We start from the raw sequence: 23,531 nt of genomic DNA on the forward strand, positions 1-23,531 counted from the left end.
ATAATTTTGCAATGGAATTATTCTCAGTTCTTTGTCATCTGGAACTTCACTATTTCTCACAAGTAGCCACTATTTTTCTTCTATATTTAATGCCATAGTCTATGATCTGAATGTTTGTGTCCCCCACCAAATTCATATGTTGAAATCCTAACTCCCAAAGGTGATAGTATTAGTAGATGGGGCCTTTGTGGGGTGATTAGTTCATGATGATGGAGTCCTTATGGATGGGATTATTGCTCTTATAAAAGCACAAACCTCCCTAGCCCCTTCTGCCATGTGAAGATACAAAGAAAACTCTGTGGCCCAGAAGAAAGGCCCTCACCCAACCCTGCTGGCACCCTGATCTCAGACTTCCTGCCTCCACAACTGTGTGCAAGAAATTTCTGTTGTTCGTAAGCTACCCAGTCTGTGGTGTTTCCTTATAGCAACCCAAATAAACTAAGACGCAGAAGGGAAAAAAGCATTCATGATATAAAATGGAAAATAATGCAATATAAGATTTTATATATATTATAATCTCTATTTTATTTTTTAAAAATATTTTATTTATTTATTTGACAGAGACACAGCAAGACAAGGAACACAAGCAGCAGGGGTGGGAGAGGGAGAAGCAGGCTTCCTGCCGAGCAGGGAGCCTGATGCGGGGCTCGATCCCAGGACCCTGGGATCATGACCTGAGCCGAAGGCAGACGCTTAATGACTGAGCCACCCAGGCGCCCCTATAATCTCAATTTTATTAAAATTTTTTTTACTAGTTCATGTTAGTACCAGAAGCAGTGCACTGTAGTTGGAGAAAGCAAGGGCTTGCAATCAGAAAAACTAAGGTGTGAGTATGATCTCTGCACTAGCTATATAAATTCAGCGAGTCTCATCTGCAAAATGGAGGGAGGTGGGGAAAAGAATTACATTTATTTTAGGGAAGCTGAATTAAATAAGAACTAATTCAAGTAAAATACTTGACACATGGAAAGCACTCAATAAATGATTTGATTACTATTTTGAGGAGGGAGTATAACGAGCCAGCTTCATGGTTGTATGACTGTGTAGTCACATAGGATATAAAGCAAATTGCTTGCCTGGTCCTTGGAAGGGCTCTGTACCTTGCTTGAATGCTCAGCTGTTGCCACCTTAAAATTTGTAATAACTTTTGAACAAGGGGATCTACATTTTCATTTGGCAATGGGCCCTGCAAATTATGTAGCTGGTTCAGGGAAAAGACACACACACACACACACACACACACGTGTGCACATGCACGCGCGCGCATGCACACACACACAAAAGAGATTGAAAAGCAATAAAGCAAAATGTTAATAGTGTTTATCTTTGAGTGATTTTTTTAAAAAGATTTTATTTATTTATTTGACAGAGAGAGACACAGCGAGAGAGGGAACACAAGCAGGGGGAGTGTGATAGGGAGAAGCAGGCTTCCCGCGGAGCAGGGAGCCCGATGCGGGATGCGGGCTCCATCCCAGGACCCTGGGATCATGACCTGAGCCGAAGGCAGACGCTTAACGACTGAGCCACCCAGGCGCCCCTATCTTTGAGTGATTTTACAGATTCTTTTTATTTCATCCTTTATTCTTCTGTATGTTCTACATTTTTCATACTTTAATCAGAAAAAAAAGTGAATACATGTTCCTTTAGAAACTGTTCTCCCCATTTTGCAGATGAGTGAAACCAGAGTAACAGATAGGAAATGAGTCACCGAAGATCACAAAGCAGTCGATGTCGCATTATGACCAGGGCTCAGGAAACTGCACTTCCAGTTCTGCACCCCACTGACGTGGGTCTGAGTTACCCAAAGTTTTTCTAACAAGAATCTCTTTGGGCGTCTGGGAACCCAACAACAAGCACACTCTGCAGAGAGGGGACCCCCTCCAAAGCCTGGAGTCACCCACTCTGTGCTCATCTGCATGGGCTGACTACCATGGGAGGTTCAGAAGTAGAAACCCCCATCCCTGTTCTCAAACGGCTTATAGACTAGTTGTATAGGAAATAGTGGTATCAATACACTTGTGCGAACTCCAAATGTAAGAAGGCCGGGGCGGGGGGGGCAGGAACTGGCTGTCAGAGGGGAAACTGAGATCATTTAGCACAAAATCATTTCAGTACAGCTGTTTGTTCACAGAGCAAACATGAGGCGTGCTGGAGTTTTGCTCCTTTTGATTTCCCCCAGCTACTCTCCGCAGGGCTTTCCAGAGGCGAACAGTGTGAGGAGAGGATCTAAATGCACAGGATAATTTGGTTCACGTGTTTCATAGTTCACGGGATTAAAGGTCTCTTTGACAAACTCCCACTGAAAAGGACTCTTCATGTCCCCTTCACAGTAGCTCAAGCGACAGCTCACCCTGCACGTTGAGCTGATTTTTCCCTTCTGCGCTTTCTCTTGCCCTTCTGCTTCTCCCAATCAGAGCCTTTTGTTCTGCGGCCCACCTTGAGGCTTCTGCGAACATCCACACGTTTTATCCCCGCTTCACCTATCCCTTCCTCCTCCAAGAACCAAACTTAGCATTTAAGTTCCTCTCAGCAGCACAGAACATCTTCATAGCTGAATGCCTTTTACCAGCCTCTAGGACTCACCTCTGGCCGAATTATGTAGTCCCAGACTAGAGGTTCTGGGCTGAGATAAAGGAACTCAAGAGAAAGACTCAGAAGTGTCATACAGCCAGGCTTATAATGACGATATTCATAGGAAATTTAATATTAGCTCCATTTTTAAAAAAGATTTTTCTTTTTAAGTAATCTCTCCATCCAACATGGGGCTCAAACTCACAACTCCAAGATCAAGAGTCGCATACTATACCAACTAAGCCAGCCAGGCACCCCAATATTAGCTCCACTGAATGAGTATTTCTTACTCTGCTCCAGACAGGCAATTTCCTTTACATCCATGATCTGACTTATTTTACTCCTCACATGATCTTTATAAATGAGATACTAAGATCCCCATTTTTACAGGGAGAAAGGAGGCCAAGTGACTTGCTCAAAAATACAGCTCGTCCAAAGCCATAGAGCAAATCCTAATGTACACTCTGGACTTTGGGTGATTGTAATGTATCTATGTAAGTTCCTGAATTATAACAAACATACCATTCTGGGCCCCCACACTGATGGGGGGAAACTGTGCATGTTTAGGGGTATGGGGCGTTTGGGAACTCTCTGTATTGTCTCCTCAATTTTGCTGTGAACCTAAAACTCCTCTATAAAATAAAGTCTATATTATAAAACACACACAACTAGTAAATAGCAAGGCTAGGGGTAAAAACTAGGTCTGTCTCCTTGGGTTGATGATGAATTTCTGTCATCAACAACATACTCAGCCCCACAGCATGGGCAGCAATAGCAATAGGGTGTGTGTGTGTGTGTGTGTGTGTGTGTGTGTGTGTGTGTGTGTGTGACATCTATCGTACATCACACTGGTGTATCACTGTGGGTGGCAGGGGTTGGGGGTGTGTGTTAAGTAGTACCATGTGGAGGAAAAAGAAAGGATTGGAAAGAAGAAATCTTGAATTGAGTCTTCACTCCATCACGTGGTGGCTGAGTGATCTTGGGCAAGTTATTTTGGTTTTAGTTTTGTCAATTGTAAATTGCAACTGGGTCATTGTGAGGGATAAATGAAATCAAATATGTACAGAGTTCCTTGAAATTCTAAGCCACTCTTCCCATGTTAGTTGTCGTTCACACACTCCCACACTCACATGTATGCACCCCTGTGAATAAAAGGGTAACCAGGAAATTCAGTTTCTATTTCTCTAATTTCACCTTCACCACTAAGCTGCCTCTGTCATCGGTCAGGTGAAGTGCTGGGACCGCGACCTCCATCTCAGAGGGTTTGTTCCGTCCCTGAGCTCTGACTTTCACTCAGAACCCCCCTGCTGTGCCGCCGGAGCCTCCTGCCCCGCCCCCTCCTCCAGGCCTCGGAGCTGTGTGTGCCGTCCTCATGCCCCTTCCCCCATGGCACCTTCCAGCCTTCATCCTCCCCACACACCCAAGCCAAAGTCCTTTGTGCTCTTTGGGAAATGGCGCAACAGCAACTCTCACTTCGCAGAACCCTGTTGGCTGAAAAGGCCCCATTGGCCAGCATCCCATGTGCTGCTAAGGTAAGCGGCCATAATTTTGACAGTGCTTTTTAAATCTTCTTCCTATGCTTTTATTTTTTTTTAATATGTCATTTCATGTGACCTAGGATTGCCCAGCCCTAATACACCCAAAGGCCTTTAGAGGCTTATAAACTATGCCACCTGCCCGAGGATACCAGTGGTATCCAAGAGGTCCCTTAAGGGATAACTTGAGAAATAGCGGGTGGGACAAAAGTGAATGTGACTCCAGGATCTGAGCAGCTTCATTTTAACCTGTCTTTTTTCTTTTTAGGGGTGGGGAGGGGTAGAGGGAGAGAGAGAATCTTAGGCAGACTCCACGCTTGATCTCCCATGACCTGAGCCGAAATCGGGAGTTGGATGCTTAACCGACTGAGCCACCCAGGCGCCCCTAACTTGCTTTATATTAACGTCCGCATAAGATTTCATTTTAAAAAGTGAAAAAAGAGTTCCTTGCTTTAAAAAGTTTGAAAACCATCAGTGTCTCTCCTGTTACTAAGAAGAGATCAGCTAATAGCCTCCCTTAAGCCACCAAGAAAGTGCCGGGCACCTTTTAACTTCATCACAGAGGTGAGAGGTGGCCAGTGTTCCATATCAACATGAAGAGTCTCCGTTCTTAATCATTCATCAACGAGTGAGTCACAGTTAAAATCCCCCTACCCTGAATGCAAAAGAACAAAGGGAAATTTTACTCACCACAACCAAGAGCATCCCCGGGGCTCATGGGGGCATTCCCATGAGAGCTGTGTGCCCTGAGTTCCTATTTATGTCAAATCAAGCTTTTGCTTAATGAACATCTATCAAGAGATGAGTGGCCAGAATGGGAGTGTTAAATATGTTATGGCCAATGTTAAGCAATGTGTTAAATATACTGTATTTTGGCCTCGAGCTCCATTGTCCAATATGGGAGCTGTTAGCTATTTAAATGTAAATCTATTAAAATTAAATGAAAGTTAAACTTTAGATCTTCAGCCACACCACCACATTTCATATGCTCCATACCTACATATGGTTGGTGGCTTCCAGGCTGAACAGTGAAGATGAAAATGTTCTTAACACTTGGGTCATTGCAGAAAGTTCCAGTAGACAGGGCTAACATCACCCAATCTAATTCTGAATTACCATTTGGCCAACCTGGGCCCCTCATCAATCCCTGAACTGGTAGCTCCCCAAAAGTTTCCCTTTCCATCCATCTTGGCTCTAGGGTTCCTGGAGCTGAGTCTGGAAGTGGGTGAATGAATGTGTGAATGAGCATAAAGGATTTTGTAGGCATATTCTGAAGTGTGCCTTTAGTCTCACTTCTGTATCTTGTTTGTTCTATGTCTGCCCTGCCTGGTCTCATTAGCAGAGGTAACAGGGGTCATTTTTCCTAATAGTTTTCTTTTTTTCCTAATAATTTTCTAACTATATAAGTACTCCATTAGTGATCCTTAACTTTTACATATCAAAATTCAGACCAGGATCTGAGATGTTATATTGTCACGCAGGAAATGACTAATAGTATTAATAGAAACACACATTAGAAACAGACTTTTAAGAGCTAAAGGCATCTTAGGACGCATCTTTTTTGACAGCTTCACTTTTCACAAAGGAGAATATAAGACCCAGAGAAGTCGAGTGACTTGCCTAAGAACACACAGTGCCTCAGAGCACACAGAGGAACCTATGTCACCTGGGTTTCACCCTGGGGTTTTCCTCACTATTCACCATTGAGGATCTTCTTATTGCTGGTATCTTCAGTACACTGCCATTCTTTGCTCCTCCTACCTGGCAAGACACCCCTAGGGTCTCACTGTAGATCACGCATTCCATGACTACTTTCTGAGTCGCTCTGCTCTGAGTGTTTATGCCTCTATCTGTTCAAACATACTCTAAAAAATATCCTCCCCAAGAGGCCGTTTCCCTAAAAATGTCCCCTGGGCTTCACACTGCAAAAGTCACCCTAGCAATAAAGAACAGCAGAAACCTTTCCTATCTAGATTGGATAACGTCCAGGTAGGGAGAGTTTCAGTACCACAGCCAAATGTCAGAGCACACTTCACAAAGGTTAACTTTCCATGCCTGTGTCTCACAAAGGCAGGCATTTTGTGATTTTATATCCCCATAGTTAGTGTTTAACATAGTATCCTTACAGTAACAGCTCAGCTTGACCTCTCAAGTGGGAATCAGGTTTAAAAAAAAAAAAAAGACATGGTCTGAAAGACTGGACATTGGTTGTGATAATTAGACCTCCAGATTCTCTTTCTGTTTATATTCTAGAACAGAAGTCAGCAGACTATGACCTGTGGGGCCAAATCTGGTCCACTATCTGTTTTTGTAAATAAAGTTTTATTGGAACACAGCCATACTCATTTGTTTATATACTGTCTATGGCTGCTTTCATGCTACAATTAGCAGAGCTGAGAAGTTGCAACAGAAACCATTTGGCCACCAAGGTTAAAAAATATTTGCTCTCTGGCCCTTTACAGAAAAAGTTTGCTGACCCCTCCTCCAGAGTCACAGTAGATCAACCACTTTCCAAATCCAAATTTACTTCCAAATGATACTTATGAGGTAGGGAAAGGTCCAAATCTGGAAAGGCCAAATCCAAGCAGTTTCCTTTTAAAATCAATAGGAAATTGGGGCGTGGGGGGTGGGATGGGAATATGTTCAGATGCTTTTCTGTTTGGCATTTTCTCCTTCTGATTTCCTCTCTATTTAGCCAGATGCATCCATATTATCTAAAGGATGATTGGGATTATCACAACGGGAATGCAAAGAGAAAGAAAGAATTGGTATTTTGCTTCTGACATCGAAAATGAGGTTTTCCAGCAAGATGATATTTTGGTTGTGTTTTGTCAAGAATGAGAATTTTGTCAGGTTTTGCTGAGAATGGGGATTTTCTAAATTTCTTTATTTCCTCTTAGAATTATTACCATAACGTTCCATATAAGGCATGTCCCAACCAAACAGGAAGGGAAGGAAGACAAAGGCCGCCTTTTCTGATTCTGGATTATGGGAATTATGGGAAGAACTAAAACAGAGAAAGAGAAAGCAGGTATTCAGACATGTGTCTCAGTCTCTCTTCTCTGAGCCAAAATCATGGATAAGAGCATGGGCTCTGAATACTAACTGCTTGGGTTTGAATCTCGGTTCAACTTCAGGCAACTTAACCTCGTTGTGCTACCGTTTCCTCATCTGTAAAACAGGGATAATAATATTACCTATCTCGCAGAATTGTTATGGGAACTAAGAAAGTGATGTGTGTTAAAGTGCTTAGAATAGCACTTACCACATGCTGTAGTTTTGGGGGATGGGAGTGATGGTTATTACCCGTAGATCTTTGAAGGAATGCTGACAAGAGAGTTGGCTCCGTCTGTCACTCTTATTTTGGAGTCTAGAAAGAGATCACCTTAAAGGCTACGCTTGCACTAGCTGGAGCAGCCACATCAAAGCAAATTCTTTACCAGAAATGAGGTTGAGCTTGCCTCTCTCCAGTGTCAGTCAGCAGCTCTCAGTTCCCATGTACCTAAGGGAGAAGAAGAGCTGTAGCCCAGTGTCTGTCTGGTAGGAGAGTTTAGAGGGGATCGGCTTAGAGGGGTGCTCCACTGAGCTGGTACCACAGGGACGGGAACACATATGAGTCTTAGCAGATGTCGGGATGGTCCGCATCACCATGGGAGCTGAGATAGGGCCAAGTCAACAAGGGAGCCCACAGGGTCCTGACGAGCAGAGAGAGAACAGACCATGAGTTATCCTGGCCACAGACATCAGCCGCCAACAGGAGTGGGAGGCCCAGGAACAGGCCCAGGAACAGTGTCTCCCCAGCAGTCACCAACTCAGGGGGCAGCCCAGCCCCATCCAGCAGCTCCATCGCAGAAATTAGCAGAGGCTCCAGGGTACATCGAAAAGCCATCACCCCTCCACCTCCAAGTCTATATAAACCATACCCCTGTTCCACACACCCTAGATGCTTCTTTGGGGGAGAGGAGTGGAAATTGGAAAGGCTAAGCATTCTCTCTAAACTGGACTGTTTACCGTTTAAATTAAATCCAACTGTGTTTATCAGACTAGACTGAAATGTGATCCTCATCACATTTGGTTGGTCCGTTGACCAACCCTCCCACTCACCACATGTCTAGCAGGGAGGGGACATTACATCATTTAATAGAAACAAAGAATTGCACCCCCCCCCAAAACACACATCTTGGGCAGCACATTTAAGTGTGGTGAGAGTCAATTTGTGACTCTGCTACTCTCCTTGCTCCCTTGAAACTCTGAATTGGATTATTCCCACTTAACACTGCCCCCACCCTGCCTCAGTCGCAGACATACCACGCCCACACGTACACAAGCTCGTGTCTAAAACTAGCTTCAGGAACCAGCCAGAAGAGTTTTAGGCTCTAAGGTAAACAAGAGAAAGAAAACCTTTCCAAAAAAAGACTCACTCCTGGTAGCTTTATTTTAAAAGTAAGGAAAAATGCAAGGACTTGCATAAACAGAATTTGAAGGTATAACTTTTCCTGCTCTCTTTCTATTCAATCAAGGGAGAAAATGAGGACATCAAATAACCTGTCAATAAAAATGTATTGCTTACTCTGTAGAATAAGGCTTATGCTTCAGAGCCTATTAAGTCAACTACAATTTTTTTTTTTTTTTTAACTTTCAGGGATAAGGGGAACGAGAGGAAGAAGTCTCTAAGCCTCAGTCTTGGGAACAGGCTGGAATCCACCCAACCTTGGAGACTGGCAACCTTATTCAGCTCCACCAGTGTGAAGTCGGACAGCATCCTCAGGCTGTTTTTCAATTTCCTTGATAAATCCACAGGGTTTCTATGCCATTAAGTAAAACTACTAACTCAAAGCAGGCTGAGTGACCTCGGCTGGCCCCTCTGGGGCTGGAGGGGCATTGGCACCACTAGAGAAAACAATGCTGTCACTACCAACTCAAAAGGCCACCTATCAATGTACCCCATGCCACCCCCAGGAGTGCACATGCATGCACGCGCGCACCCGCACGCACACGAGCACACAAGTGTATGCATGTGTATGCTTCCCTCAGGGGCTGAGGCCGGGACAGGCATCCCACATCCGATGGATGAATAGCAGGTCTGTCCCGCCAGCTGTGTGCTCTCTCCCACCCCAAGAAAGCAGGCGAGACTCAGACAGCAAAGCCGGGAGTAGCCCACGCAGTCTGTTAGCAGCGCCGGTGCGTGTGAAGGCACTTGAGGGCAGCAGGATGGAATCAGAAAGAGAAATCATCGACCTCCAAGTAAGTTCTCTCTGGGAGAGAGCAAGGAGAGGGTGGAGATGGGGAGCAGATGTAACGTTGAAGAAAGGAAGGATTAGTATTTTGGTCACTTGATATTCTCCCCCTACCCCCCCTTTCTTTCTTTCTTACTCACCCCCTTCTCCAAATGTTCCCTAGGCTTTGTCTCTTTATTCTCTTTCCGTTTCTCTGTCTGGTTCTTTGCTTTGTTTTGAAATATGTGAGAAAGGGATTGTTTAAATCCCTCTTGGCCTCTGCTTCCTCTTGTCAGTCAAAGAGCTAATTAGATTCGCGTTACCAGAAGATGATTTTACATTCGGCACAGATATTTCCTCCAAACCCCAGCACAGTCGAGACTTATTTGAGAGCTGCCGGGCGGTTCTCTGGAGACAAGGAAAGATACGAGTTTTAGAGTTAAAAAGAGAGGCAGCTGGCCAACTTTGCCTTTTACAGGTTGGAAAAAACTGGAACCACTCCTCGGCTCTCTCCACAAAGCTCTGCTGTGTAGGACAGAGTGTCTTACTTCGCCAGGGCAAAAAAAGGGAAGCCAGTATAATCGGCTAGAAGGAGGCAGAGATGTGTGTCCCTGGCTACCTGGGACAGGCTTGGAGGGCAGCAGATGTTCCGATCCATCATTGTAGGGGAAGGCAATGGGTGGTTCTGGTGAGAGAAGAGACAGGTCCCTGGAACTGGCATTCCCTGACTCTGTCTAGTGGATGAAGTCAACCCTTCTGTAGGAATCATAGAAGTTGTACGGTAAAGTTTCATAGAGCTGGACAATTACAGAGTGGAGAAGGACTTCTGAGACCAAGGTTTTTGATCATGGCATCTGTCCTTCAGGCAAAAGCTTCAACAACACCTCAGTGTATGCTTCAGGTGGAAAAGGAGATGCTGTGTGTGTTGGGCAGGGTGATGCGGGCCTGGCAGAGCCTCCGCCCCCAGCCCCACCACCCCTGAGACACGACCAGGGAAGTCCTAAGATCACCCGGAGTACTGTGTCAAAACCACTGGTCCAGGACAATAGCAACACAGGGTCATTTTCCCTGACTGTCAGACAGCCCCAAACGTGGTCCCAACTCAGGGCTTGCTGGTCCTGCTGCCCAGGATACTCTTTCCCTTGGCTGGCTCCTTCTAGTACATTCAGATCTCAGCTCAAATGTTACTGTCTCAGGGAGACCTTCCCTTCACCCTCTGTAGAGGAACCCTCCTTTCAATTTGTCTTTATCACTTGCTTTATTTCTTCCATAGCCCTGCTCACTATTTGAAGTTACATTGTTTGATTACTTATCCAATCTAATCAATCTCAGAACAGAAATGCCATTAGAGCAGGACCTCCTCTGTTTTTTCCACTGCTATATCCCTAGTGCCCAGGGCAATGCTTGGTACACAGTAGTTGCTCAGAAAATAAGTGTAAGTGGTTGACTTAAGGAAACCATGAGTTAGAGGGGATCCCCTGACTCAGAACCTCAACCCAGGTCTTCTGACCCTGGGGTGTATTTTTTTTTTAAAGATTTTATTTATTTATTTGAGAGAAAGAGAGAGTGCGTGAGCGCACAAGCAGGGTGAGGGGCCGAGGGAGAGGGAGAAGCAGATTCCCCACTGAGCCGGGAGCCTGATGCCGGGCTCCGACTTGCTCCACAGTCCCAAGATCATGACCTGGGCCCAAGTCAGACGCTTAACTGACTGAACCACCCAGGCACCCCCCTGCGGTGTATTTTCTTTTTCCTTCCTCTAGTTCTTGTCTCCATTGGATCCTTAGTAGCTAAGGAAACAGTATTGCTCATTTTCAGTCTCTGAAGTACAAGTTTCTTGTGCGCCATGAGTTAAACAATCCTGAGTTATTGGGCTAAGGACTCGACATTTGAAAGAACGGTTCAGAAAGAAAGAGGTAGGTGGAACTAAGGAGGAGACAATTGCTGGCCAGGCCTTGATAAATGTCTCGATTTCTGGCAGGTAACTGAAGTGTTAGGGTGCCCTTCTCTTTGCTAGAGTTATGCTCTCTTCTCCTATTACACTCTTTTATTCTGGTATCTTATTCCCACCTTCCTTTGGTCATTTCTTTGGTTGGCCAGAAGGTCATCCATGAGTTTCCACATCTTCTTGTCCAGCTCTCTGGATCCGATTAAGTCTTGGACCCTTTTCAGGAACAGGCACTTCGATCTTCTGGGAAGAAGGCACGTGAGGATTAAGGAGAGGCGGCAGCACCTGTCCCCTAGTAGTATGATTTTACCCTCTCCTCACGTGGCAACTACCACAGGAAATCCAGAGGAAACACATATATAAAGACCCTAGAATATTATGTACAGAGTAAATACTAGTCCCTCTGTTTCTGAGAAATGTTTTCCAGGGATGGTAAAGATATATTGACTGTAGCTAAGCCATTTCATTAACAGATATTTACTGATCAATGACTCTAGCTCCCTCTGTGCTGGCTAGTATGGAAAAGTGTTCTTATTTCATGAGGTCATTATGGTGGGTTGAATTCTGCATGAGCTAAATAGTGTTACTCTCTTTTAAAGCCCCAAGACTAATTCTTAAACTTGCAAATGTATTTATTATTTACCCCAGGAAAGACAGCTAGAAAGTATGTGGATGATTTACTGTTTTCCACCCTGAACACCTCAAAACCCAAGTCAAAATAATGATGGCACAGTATTTAAACAGGGACAACTCTCTTTACCGTATAAATATCGATCTCCCTCTTATAATCCTGATCTTGGAGACTTCATTTATGTTTAGTATATAGATTAATTCCTATTCCTCACCATCCCATTACCCAGACGAACCAAACCAAAGGGAGAACAAATATTTATTGAGCTTCAACACTCTACGAAGCACCCAATAAACTATGATACCTGACCTTTGAAAGCTTATAATTAAGCGGAAGAAATATATACAACTTTAATATAGAGAAACTGTTCAGATAAAACAGTATTTCCCAAAAATGTGGTACAATACCACCAATGGGGACTACCACTGGCTGAGAATTTTTTATTGGAATGGCCATCTTTATAGTTTTCGTGAGTATTACAAAAAAGGTAATGAATCCATCAAACCTGTGATTTCAAAATTTTTATTGCTCAGGTTGAGGCTAAAATAAGTGGCATGATAGGTTTTAAGACATTATTCAGACCTTGTGAATGTCATGGGCACACCCTGAACGTTTTAATAATTGTATCTGCCTTAACTGTTCAGAAGTGTCACTGGCCTGGATGATATGAATCCCAGGTGTGTGTGTGTGTGTGTGTGTGTGTGTGTGTACAACTGACATTTGGGAAACTCTAATCTAAAAAACAAAAACAAAAACAAAAACAGCAGTTGAACCCTTTATAATCAGTGTTGGAGGTGTTTCCGAGGTCCAAACCTGTGAGACTGGGATGGCTTCCTCTCCTTCCTCGCCCTGAGGCTGTGGCCTCCAAACTTCTGCCCTCTCTCTACCCTGAGTGGCAGCCCTACCAGGGGGCTAAGGTGGCTCCTCTTCTAGGCTCTATACTTGACTAGTTTTCCATCTTTCCCCCACTCCCAGAGTCTGGATGTATAAAGGGTGGAAGACAATCGCTTTCTTCCCCTTCAACCAGTGTCGCAACCCCACCCCAAAGTAGGGAGTTCAAGCCACTCTCCTTGCTCCTTCCCAAAATGGAGCTCTTCTTCTGCTGACAGATTTACCTAAGTAGATGCAGTCCGCTGGCCCTTTGCTTGCTGGATGTTGAGGGTCACATGAAGATGGTCAAAGATGGCCTCTTGGGAGGGGAACGAAGACTTGTACACACTGAATGCAAATTCAAGGTAGAAAGGGTTAAGTACAGCAAGAGACAATGCAATGGGAGTGGAGGTAAAAATTACGTATGAGTAGAAGGAGGGTGATAGAAAAAGTACTCTGGAGGTATTTCCAAATGGAAATTCCAGAAAACAGTTCGGTAGTGTATATCAAGAGACTTAAAAATGACCCAGAATGGGGCACCTGGCTGGCTCAGTTGGTGGAGCATGTGACTCTTGATCTCAGGGTTATGAGTTCGAGCCCCCATCGGGTGTAGAGGTTACTTAAAAAAACACAATCTTTAAAAAAGAAAAATGACCCAGTAATCCCACTTCTAGAATGGGCCTAATAATAAGACATGTGTTCAGATATATAAGGATGTTCACTGAAATATTGTTTATAGCAAAAAGGAGTATCTAACAATGAGGGGATGATTAAATAAATTTTGGTACATCTGTAAGGGGATATCATGAAATAATTTTTTCCAGTGTTTGGCAATAATATTTAAAGGAATACCAAAACGTTAATCATATGTAAATCAAAAAAGTAGGATACAGAAGTATATAAACCTTTTATCCCAATTTCCTTTAAAAATTACATAGAGTAAATAATGTTCAGGAAAACTAGTTACAACAAAGACACCAAAACGTTAATACCGGTTATTTTTGGGTTATGAATGACTTACTTTCTTCTTTTACTTTACTTTTATTTTTACTTTTTATTTCCTTTACACATTTGCACCAACGCATATATTTAGAATAGGAAAAAAACCCTGTAGTTTAAAAAAGAAAATTAGAGAAGCAGATGTGCCTATATGCAAATGAGTAAATCTGTGACTATGAGCAGATATATACACACATATATATTTATTCCCGACTCTGATTACCATAGAAAATAAACAGCTGACTAGTCTTTTGTGTAAGTAGGCATCTCCTTGTAAGTGGCCATCCCTCTTTTTAAAAGTTTTACATAGTATCTCCACTCTTGTTTTTTATGTCTCAGCATGCTTCAAGAACAGACTTTAGGAATGTGAAATCCAGGGACAAACCTGCAGACCACTGAGTTTCTATGCAGCCCCTTCAGAGGGACAACATCAGATACAAGTAGGGGGTGAGGTGGTTGCATCCTGATTGAAGTAGATCTCATACCTGACAACTGCAGTAACTTGTCCTTCTATCACCTGAAGAAAAATATACAATCATGTGTATTCAGTAGAGACACAGAATCAAAGATAATAGCTAGCTAACTAGCCGGATGGCAGAAGGATCTGGGATGACTTCTTGGAGGAGGTAGTCATTGCTTAAACTTTGAATAGGACTTTGACCAGTAGAAGATATTCTGGTGGTGAGAACAGCGACAACAAAGGCTGGAAGCAGAGCATCACAGGGTGTATTTGGGGAAGGACGAGTAGTCCAATTTGCTTAGGCTCCACGGTGAATGGAGGAAGAACAGTGGGAAATATGATTATAAAGGTACGTGGGAACCAGATCATGATGGACGGTGAAGGCCACGTTACTCTCCTCAAGGATGAGCTGACCAGTGACTCTGGTGACTGATGTTCTTTGCTCCGCCGAAGCACCTGAGCTTGCAGGTGGGGGTCCTGGAAAGGGGTGGGCAAGGAAAAGGGATGAGGCTATGCCTCCCAAGACCTAAGGTGCCTCCCAGTGTTGAGCTTCTTCCTCTGTGGGACCTGGAGGGGTCATTAGTCTAGTAGACCAAAGGCCTTATTTTATAGAAGAAAAAACTGAGTCCGGAGTTGTGATGTTTAACTAGGTCTTAGAATCCTCACATACAATCTGCCCAAAGTCAGCCATGACATTGGGCAGAATAGGCAATGGACAACAAAATCCTCAATCTATACTATATTTGTTGACTAATTCATAATTCAATTTGCCGTGAACAATGAGAGGCTCTTCCAAATACATGATGGAATCTAATCCTCCTAACAACCGTCCAGTGGTCCTTACTCCACCTTTAATGGAAGAGGAAGTGAAGCTCAAAAAGGTCAAGTACAAGATAGCAGAGCAAGAAAGTGGCAGGGCAAGGACTCAAACCTAGTTTTTCCATTTGCTATACTCTAGCTCCGTGGTTTTCTTTTCTTTCTTTCTCTTTTCTTTTTTTGAATTCTTGAATCATTTTTTTTAAATTCAATTAGACAACATGTAGTATATCATTAGTTTCAGATGTAGTGTTCAGTGATTCATCAGTTGCATATAACACCCAGTGCTCATCACATGATGTGCCCTCCTTAATGCCCATCCCCCTCCGTGGTTTTCCAACGTGGTCGCTGGAGCAGCAGTACCCCATCATGTGGGAACGGGTTAGAAATGCAAATTCTCGGTTCCCACTCCAGACCTACTAAGTCAGGAACCCTGGCGACCGGGGCCCAGCAATCTGTATTTTAACCAGTCCCTTGGTAATTCTGATACTCTCCGAAGTTTCAGAACCACTGCCCAGAAACATTGCTGACTCGTGTGGGGGGTTGGGATGGAGGCTCCAAGCCTGGGCCTCCTTCCTCCCAGGCAATCCTAGATAAGCCAAGGAGTAGCACTTGTGCTGGACCTGGAGTAAGGCAGGGATCGGAATCAGGCAGGGTTGCCGGCAAAGCAAGAGGCCCAGGCTGGATGGGATGCCAGGCACGAGGAGCTCCCTGTCACTTTCTGAGAGCACAAAGGATCTGAGTCCCTTGTTTCAATATGGGGGCACTGCCACCCTGCCACATACCTGTGGGGATTTCTACCCACTTGATGAGAGATGGTGTGGGCTGACTCCAGCCTGGGGAAGAGCGTGTTAGACAAGCCTCGGGAGAGAGGAAGCGGAATGAAGGGCCCAGGTGAAGATGGATGTTTCTGTCCTGTCACCTGGCCTTGCCTCACACGGAGGGAGAAGAGCAACCGTGGGCAAGGGTGGGACTTGCGCACAGGGCACAGACACCCGGGGTGGAGGTGAGGGAGGACTCCCTTCCTGTAGGGGTGGAGCAAAGAGCGCACAAGAATGGCGGGGGGTTGGGGAGGGGGCAGCCGCCAGGTGGGACCTAGCTGCATTCTGCAATCTGGAGCGTCGGACGCGAAGGCTAACCCGAATCCTAAAGCCGTGAGCCTCAGAGCCGGCGGTCCACCAGCCTCCACGCCAAGGGAACGGAAAATCCTATTCCGTTTCCAAAGCCCGGTGCAGGGAACTGGGACTGCTCAGCCCCAGGCGCAAGACTCAGGCCTTGTCTCCCAGGCACTGAGCCCAGGGACCCATCTTCTGCCTGGGCACCCATTTTCCGTCCTCATCTGCACACAGCTGGGCTGGTGTCATTGCCGCAGTCACGACCTCCACTCCCACCGCCCTTCAGCGGCAGTTTCCTAGAGATGTGACCGCCCCGTGATTGGATTCAAACAGGGCTGGGTCCCGGCCGAGGGAGAACAGGGCAGGGCGAGGCAGGGCGGGCAGTGTTGGGCCTTTAATGCCGAGTCCTGTCTGTGTCTGCTGCTTTTCACAGCTGTCTGTGTCCTTTAGTGCTCATCCACATGCCTTGCGCTGAACTGCCTTCAACAGGGTTTGGGGTGGGAGTGGGGAGCAGCTATCCTGCAAGGCCCGGGACTTGTCCTGGTTGCCACAGCAGAACCTCTGGGAACCGGATCCCGGGCTGCTCCCAGCAATCGCTGCCAAGCCAGCACCTTCCCAGCCCCGTGGAAACTTCAAGCCGCAGAGCTCGGTGCTTTCAGGCCCTTGAGGAGCAGGAATTGGACAGGAGCCCCAAATCCTCTGTCCAAGCTGAGATCTCTCCTCTCTGCATAGGAAGACATATCCCGCTGGTTGTGGGGGTACCTGAAGAGGAGGCCGGATGGGACCGAGGAGAACTAAGGGTGAGATGCGGTTTCCAGTGGCGTCCCAAACCCCAAGAGTTAAGTGTGGCCTGTGGGGTCCCCACGTGCTTTTCCCAAGAGTAGCCACTGAGACCTAGAGATGGAGAGATAGAGAGAAGCAGACAGATAGAGAGCAGCCCTGTTATTTTGTTTTCCACTCTCCACGTGATCTGCAGTACTTTTCCTCCTTCCCATTAGAAGTCGGCCTCCTCCCCTACCATCCTGATGTGACCTACTTATCTACTCCCTTTAAAGGGAGGTACTCTGGAAGGCATCCCAGTCTAGGGCGGTTCTGTCTGATTCGCAAAGAGACAAGCTGTCTCTTTAATAAGGGAAATCCAGAGGCGGTAAAATCAGGGGTGGGGGCGGGGTGGGGGTGGGGCAAGGTAGCAGGGAGGTTAGGGAAAGGGGAAGAAAGGCAATGGTGGAGCCCCAGGAGAGTGGCTCCGCGGTGTGGCTTTGGCATCATGACGGATTTGTGCCATGACTAAGGGAAATGGGTTCTGGACCGGTTAAAGACTGGTGGAAGCAGCAGATGTTGACGGCTGGAAAGAGTGCGCACAAAGAAGTAAAAATAAAACAAAATTCCAGCTCTTGCAGGTTTCCCACTTTCTGCTGCTAGTTCACTGAGCTGTCTAATCTCTGAGCCCCAGTCTCCTTATCTGCAAAATGGGGATAATAATTTCTACCACAGAAAATGGATGAAAAGATGAAATTATTTATCCCAGCCTCTGTTCCTGCCTCACGAAAACCCAACCAGGTCTCAGAATAATGGCACATATATGATTAACAGCTGCCTCTTGTTTAAAAGTACCTATTCTGTGGGAGGCACTGTATATAAAGTTTAAATTCCATGAGGAATGTGTTATACCCAATAAGGAATCTGAGGCTCAGAGAAGTTAAAGCACTTATGCAAGGCCACACAGCCAGAAAGTAGCGGAGCCGAGGCAGTCTGCTTCAAGTGTGTGCTCTTAACACACCTCCCCCAGACTGTAACAACCCTTAGTGAGAAGGGATTTGTCCCCAAATCTTAAGTAAATCTGGAATGCTGAGTCAGATAGGGGCTGGAGGAATCAAACAATAATTGGGTTGTATAAAGCTATCATTTTATGCTAATCTTGGCACCAAGCAGAGATTGTCTTGCAGTCTGGAAGTCTATAAACGCCTATCTGGTCTCCAGCCACTGGCCCTCCAGTCTGGCCTCCCTCGGATCCATTCTCTTCACTGTAGCCACAGAGAACATTTTCCTGCTTCTATCAGTGGTTCCCAGCTGCCCCCAGGATTACATCCAAACCCAGTGTGGCCAGGGCTATCTTGTCCTTAGTAGGCCCTAGGCTTGGGAGGCCCTACTCCATTTTTATCAAATGTATTAAAGTAGACCCCTATCGTTCACTAAATATGATTTTTTTAATGTAAAAATTTTGAAAGGGTTTTTAATGATTTGAGTGTTGAAATGACTCACTTAAACGCTCAGTTTTCGCATGTAGGTGCCAATACATTTTTTTCAGTTCTCAAATATTTGGGGCCTTTGGAAAGCTCATGAGTACTACACACATGGTGTCTAACAGGTGAAGCAGCCCTCGCTGCAGCCCCTTGCCACTTTCCCTGCGTGCCAGGCTTTTGTAAATACTGTTTTCCTTGGCTTAGAATTGGGTTTCTTCTTCCACAACTATAGCTGCTCACACCATTCCCCCCTCCCTCATTGCCCTGCAGTTTATTTGACCTTAGTTCATAAGTGCTTAACCTCTCAGCTTCCTTGTGTATAAAATAGGAATAGTGATACCTACTTTATAATGCCTTTAAGAGGGTAAAATCAATTAACACACCAAAGCCTTGCTATGCAAAGTATGATTCCTGCACCATCACAGGGGAGCTGGTTAGAAATGCAGAATCTCAGGCCCCACCCAGATGTACTGATCAGAATTCTCCAGGTAACAAGAGACCCAGGTGACTGGAATGCACATTTAAGTTTGGGGAGCACTGGACTACAGCACTTAGAACGATGCCTGCTACATGATAAACAATACATACTAGCCATTGTTATTATTATTGCTGTGCTTCTGAAAGGTCAATTTTTTATAGTTGTCTCCAGTTTCCCTTCCGACCCTACTTTTAATAACCTCCAAACTCTAGTTCAGTACTTTTCAAATGGAGCCCCTTCTCCACACTTGCATCCTGGGAGCTGGACCACGCCTGGCAGGTCAGCCAAATGCTGAGAATACAGTCAAGATCTCTTTCCTACTACACTCAGGTAGCTTCCCGCCCTCTACAGAGGGAGATAGCTAAGGAAATTGCAACAGGCGGTGTCATAAGGACTACCAAAAAAGGGTTACAGGGGTGCTGTCAGGGGCAGATGACTTACACTTACCTAAGACTTAAAAGGGGAGTTGGCCAGGGGTCTCCACAGTGGACTGACTGCTCCTACGGGGTAAAAAGGGCCTGAAAAAGTTATCTTTGCTCTAGGGAATATCTACGGCCCTTGCCGTTTGCTCCCCCAAACAAACAAGGGAACCCATGGGGGTTTGAGTCTAGACACTACTTGGCGTCCTGGTATGAAGCCCAGTCACGTAGAAAAAAACTATGGTTTCGTTGCAAACCAGACCTTCAGAAGTTGTACAATCTCTCTCAGAAACTTGGTTTCCCCGTTTCCAGAACTAGAATAATACCACCCCCTCTAAGGGGGGGGGAGGGGGAGATTGTGAGGATTAGGCGAGAGGACAAAAGTCAAGTTGCGGGCACGTGGTCGGGGCGGGATCAAGTGTTCCTTCTCGAAGAGAAGGCGGATTTAGGCCTGAGGGCCGGAGCTTCCGAAACCGTAAACAGTCCTGATACTTGCAAATAACCACCCTCCCTTCCCCTCCTCCAGCCCGGGCCTGGAGACTGAGGTCTGCTGCGAGCGTGTTCCGTCTCCCGACGGCGGAGTTGGCCCGCAGCTGGAGGGGACGGGGTCAATTAGGGTCACAGGTGGGCTGGTTTGGGAGGGAAGAAAAGGCGCAGTGTTTCGGGGCAGCCCTCGGTGGATGCTCTGAAAGCTCCAGAACAGAGCCGGCACAGTGTGGCCACGGCGAGCCTCGGGGCAGCCGGCCTGCCCTTAAGAGGTGCGCTCACTGGCAGAGGCCGCCCTGGGAATGTGAATATTCCTTTCATGAGTAGGAGACCGCGTCCGTGAAGGGACCCCGGGAGAGCGCGCCGTCCCCTGCCCCAACTGGCCCGGGGCAGTGCGGGGGGGGGGGACGCCTGAAGAGGCCGCGCGGCCAGGCGGCCGCTCATTGGCCGCGGGGGGAGGCTCGCGCCGCGCGGGGCCGCGGGGCCGCGGCGTTGGAGGGGGCGGGGCCGGGGGCGGGGCGGGCTGGCGGCGGCGACCGCAGGTCAGCTGACTCCCGCCGCGCCGGCGGAGAAGGGGGAAGCCGGTCGAAGGGCTCGCTTCCCCGTCCGGCCCTGGGCCTGTTTGGGGGGACGGCTGGCCTTGAGCTTTTGTTAGGTGGTTGTCCCTCTTCCTTCCCCTGCAGAAGGCCGAGGGCCGTCCGCACCCTTTGCTGAAGCAAAACACCCCCCTGCCCACCCCGGCTCGGCCCAGCCTCCGGCTCCGGTCCTAATGGTCCGGCTGGCGTCGGGTCCGGGGAAGGCCGAGGGGCCTCTTCCTGCTTCCCCCCCTCCCCGAGCGCACTTGCGGATCGCGGTGGGTGGAGCCGCGTCGGGGCTTTTTCGGTTCCTTCTTCGCCCGGAGTCCTCGGTTTCCTGCTGAGTTTCCCTTAGGCATCCCTTAGTTGCTAATAATAATAGCTACCGTTTTCTGAGCACTTCATATCAAGCAGGCACTTTACATACTTATTTTTCTATTTCAGAGCAACTTTGTAGTTCTCATTAACCCCAATTTACAGATGAAAAAAACTTGAAGTTCAGAGAAGTTAATTTGCTGAAAGTCACAGCAAGCAAAGCGTTCTACGGGGTTTCACATCCTAGGCTGTCTGACTCCATCGCTGGGCACTTACCCCCCCCCCCCGTCATGCTCTCCGGGTGAGGCCTTTGGCAGGAGCATGTTGAAAACTGATGGTGGGCAGCCAAATTCTACCCTAAAGTCACATTGTCTTCAGAAACACTTTTGGGGGCTAGACTAGGAAATAACCTAGCCCTGGGGCAATATTAGAAAAGATTCCCCGAGAGCCTGTCTCTTCAGCACAGAGATCTAATCAAAACTAGTGATCTGGAATTCTTTCCTGACTTCCGTGAGAGGCATCCTGGCTGAGGGCACATTCCTCCACCCTTGCGCTTACCCCTTCTCCCCTTCATCCTGCCGAGAGAGAACAAGCCATTGCCTTTGTCCAAAGCCTCTCCACTTGGAACTCACCCGTAAACCAAGCATAAACAAAAACAGTCTTGAGAAGGGGAAAGTGAGGCACCGGGAGCAACTCAATACAATCGTCTTCTGGTGCTCAGAGTGCTTGAGAAGGACAACAATCTCCCGGGTCCCATCCTCCTTGTGCTCCTCAGACTACACACATGGCTTGTCCTCAGAACAACTCCTTCTCAGTGAGAGGGTAGGACTGTTTGAGAAGCAGCTTTGAAAGCCAGAGAGCATTATGAAAGACAAGGATTTTTGTTTTGATGAGACATCAGTAAGGCAAGGGCTGGTGTTTAGTATTTTAAGATAGAACAAGCAAATTGTCAAATAATTCCACCTCGTAAACATAATTACATAAGAGGGAAGCCTGAAACCCACCTGGAGGACCTATATCAGAAGATCCCTAGACACAGGGCATGCAAACAATTTATGAAGATCACTTCTCACCCCCATTTTCAACCTATAGCATCCATTCCTCTGCTACTGAAATTAGAACAAGTCTGCAGCAATGAAGCCACAGAAGGGGGGCGGTGGGGATGATTTTTTTTTTTTTTTACATATGAGTAAACAATACAAACAGGTCATTTAAAAATAAGGAATACCATTGAAAAGGGAGGAAGCGTTACTGACAGTAGCTGAGCACAGAAGGTTCTGGAACCATGAAAAGGGAGGTCTGAGCCAGCCAGCAGGGCTGTTTCTCTATAGTGTATTGTACTAGAAGAAATACATTTTAACTTTTCTCCGGCCAGGAGCCCTGATATTTAACCCTTTTTAAAGCTTCAGTTTCCACATTTGGAAAATAAGGACTTTGGATGTGAGGGTTCCTAAGCTGCCCCCAAGTTTGGAAACTCCTGATTCTGCAATACCCAGATATTTTCATTAAGTGATGCTCAACTCCTCCATCTCAATAACATGTTAATCATCTGACTAACTGCTCAGCTTTCCGGCTTTATGAGATCATCACTGCCATTTCCAAGTGCATTTGGCTGCCAGAGAGCAAACATTCCATGTGTGAACTGGGGATACATATTGCTGTGATAATAGCTGGCAAATTTGAAGCATGCTGATTTAATCTGAAACAGCACTAAGCTCCAACACACACTGGGGACCTGGGCCTGGAGCAAAGCGTCCTAATTTGCTTTCAGGTAGCATCCGTCAGAATGCCTCACGGCTTTGAGAAGGTAAAATATGCCTACCTTCGATCCTCAAAAAGTTATCTGGTCCACGCCCCACCTTCCATCAGGTAGGATTCCTTACACCTGGACCATCATCAGTCTTGCCTATGAGGCTGAGGTTCCGCCTGTGATGATCCAAAGTTGGGACTACCACCGTCCTCAGGAGGCACTTGCCAAGGAAACCTATGTATATCGCATGACTCAATACAGACATGGCAAATGGTCGTGATCTCTCAGTAACAGCCCACACATAGTTTCCAGAAGGCATCAGTACCTCCTTATAGGTACCTCGGAACCTCAAATCCATAGATGAGGCCATAGGTTAAGGTGGGGGAATGGGATTTTTTTTTTTTCCTTTCCAGTTAATTCTCACACAGTGATCTGAGAGCCATCGTTGAGACATACCAAAGATGTAGAAACACAGAGAAGGTAGGAGAGGGGTGGGGAAAGAGGCCATTGATCGGACACCTTTAGCATAGTGGTTAAGAATAGAGGCTCTAGAGCTGGACTGCTTGGGTTCGAATCCCGGGTCTTCCAGTTCCTCGGTGTGCTGTCTAACCTAAGGTAAATTCCTTAACCCCTCTGTGCCTCACGTTCTTACAGGACTATTAATTCCCGTAGAACACTAAGAACAATGTCTGCTTCGTGTCCGTGCTACATAAATGTGACATTATTGCAGCAAGTCCCATGTTAACTGCCTTATTAACATTAACAGCAGTTCTTTTTGAAAAGGAAATTGCTGAATTCTACTCCACTAGTTATAACAATGTCTTTGGCCAGGGGAAAAAACGAGGAAGGAAATAAACAGATATGTAAACCAAACCCTTGTTTCTTCTACTAGTCCCTTCTGCATAAAGGGTTTCATACTGTACCTGATAGCTTTTTCTCTTTTTGACACATTAATATGAATTGGAAGTCTCTCCATGTCGGAGAGATTCTTTTTAACTTCACTCTTTTTCACTGCTGTGTGGTAATATGGATATAGAACAGATTATTTACACAGTCCCATATATTTCTTGTGTATCTCGTGTTTACTGTGTCCAGTCCAAAATGTGG

At 46.2% G+C, this 23,531-nt stretch overlaps 1 protein-coding gene across 1 annotated transcript in view; it reads left to right on the forward strand.

The window, feature by feature from the left end:
• The first annotated feature begins 9,161 nt into the window (after positions 1-9,161).
• NINJ2 (ninjurin 2) overlaps positions 9,162-23,531 on the forward strand; it is a 76,600-nt gene continuing 62,230 nt past the window's right edge. The window contains exon 1 of the mRNA XM_073886942.1: positions 9,162-9,350. Coding sequence (XP_073743043.1) covers positions 9,177-9,350 — 174 coding nt within the window. The 5' untranslated portion in view covers positions 9,162-9,176. The remainder of the gene's footprint in view (positions 9,351-23,531) is intronic.

The sequence above is a fragment of the Callorhinus ursinus genome, unplaced genomic scaffold, assembly GCF_003265705.2.
Source record: "Callorhinus ursinus isolate GAN/ISIS: 27379988/994484 unplaced genomic scaffold, GSC_fseal_2.0 scaffold74, whole genome shotgun sequence".
NCBI classification, from domain to species: domain Eukaryota; kingdom Metazoa; phylum Chordata; class Mammalia; order Carnivora; family Otariidae; genus Callorhinus; species Callorhinus ursinus.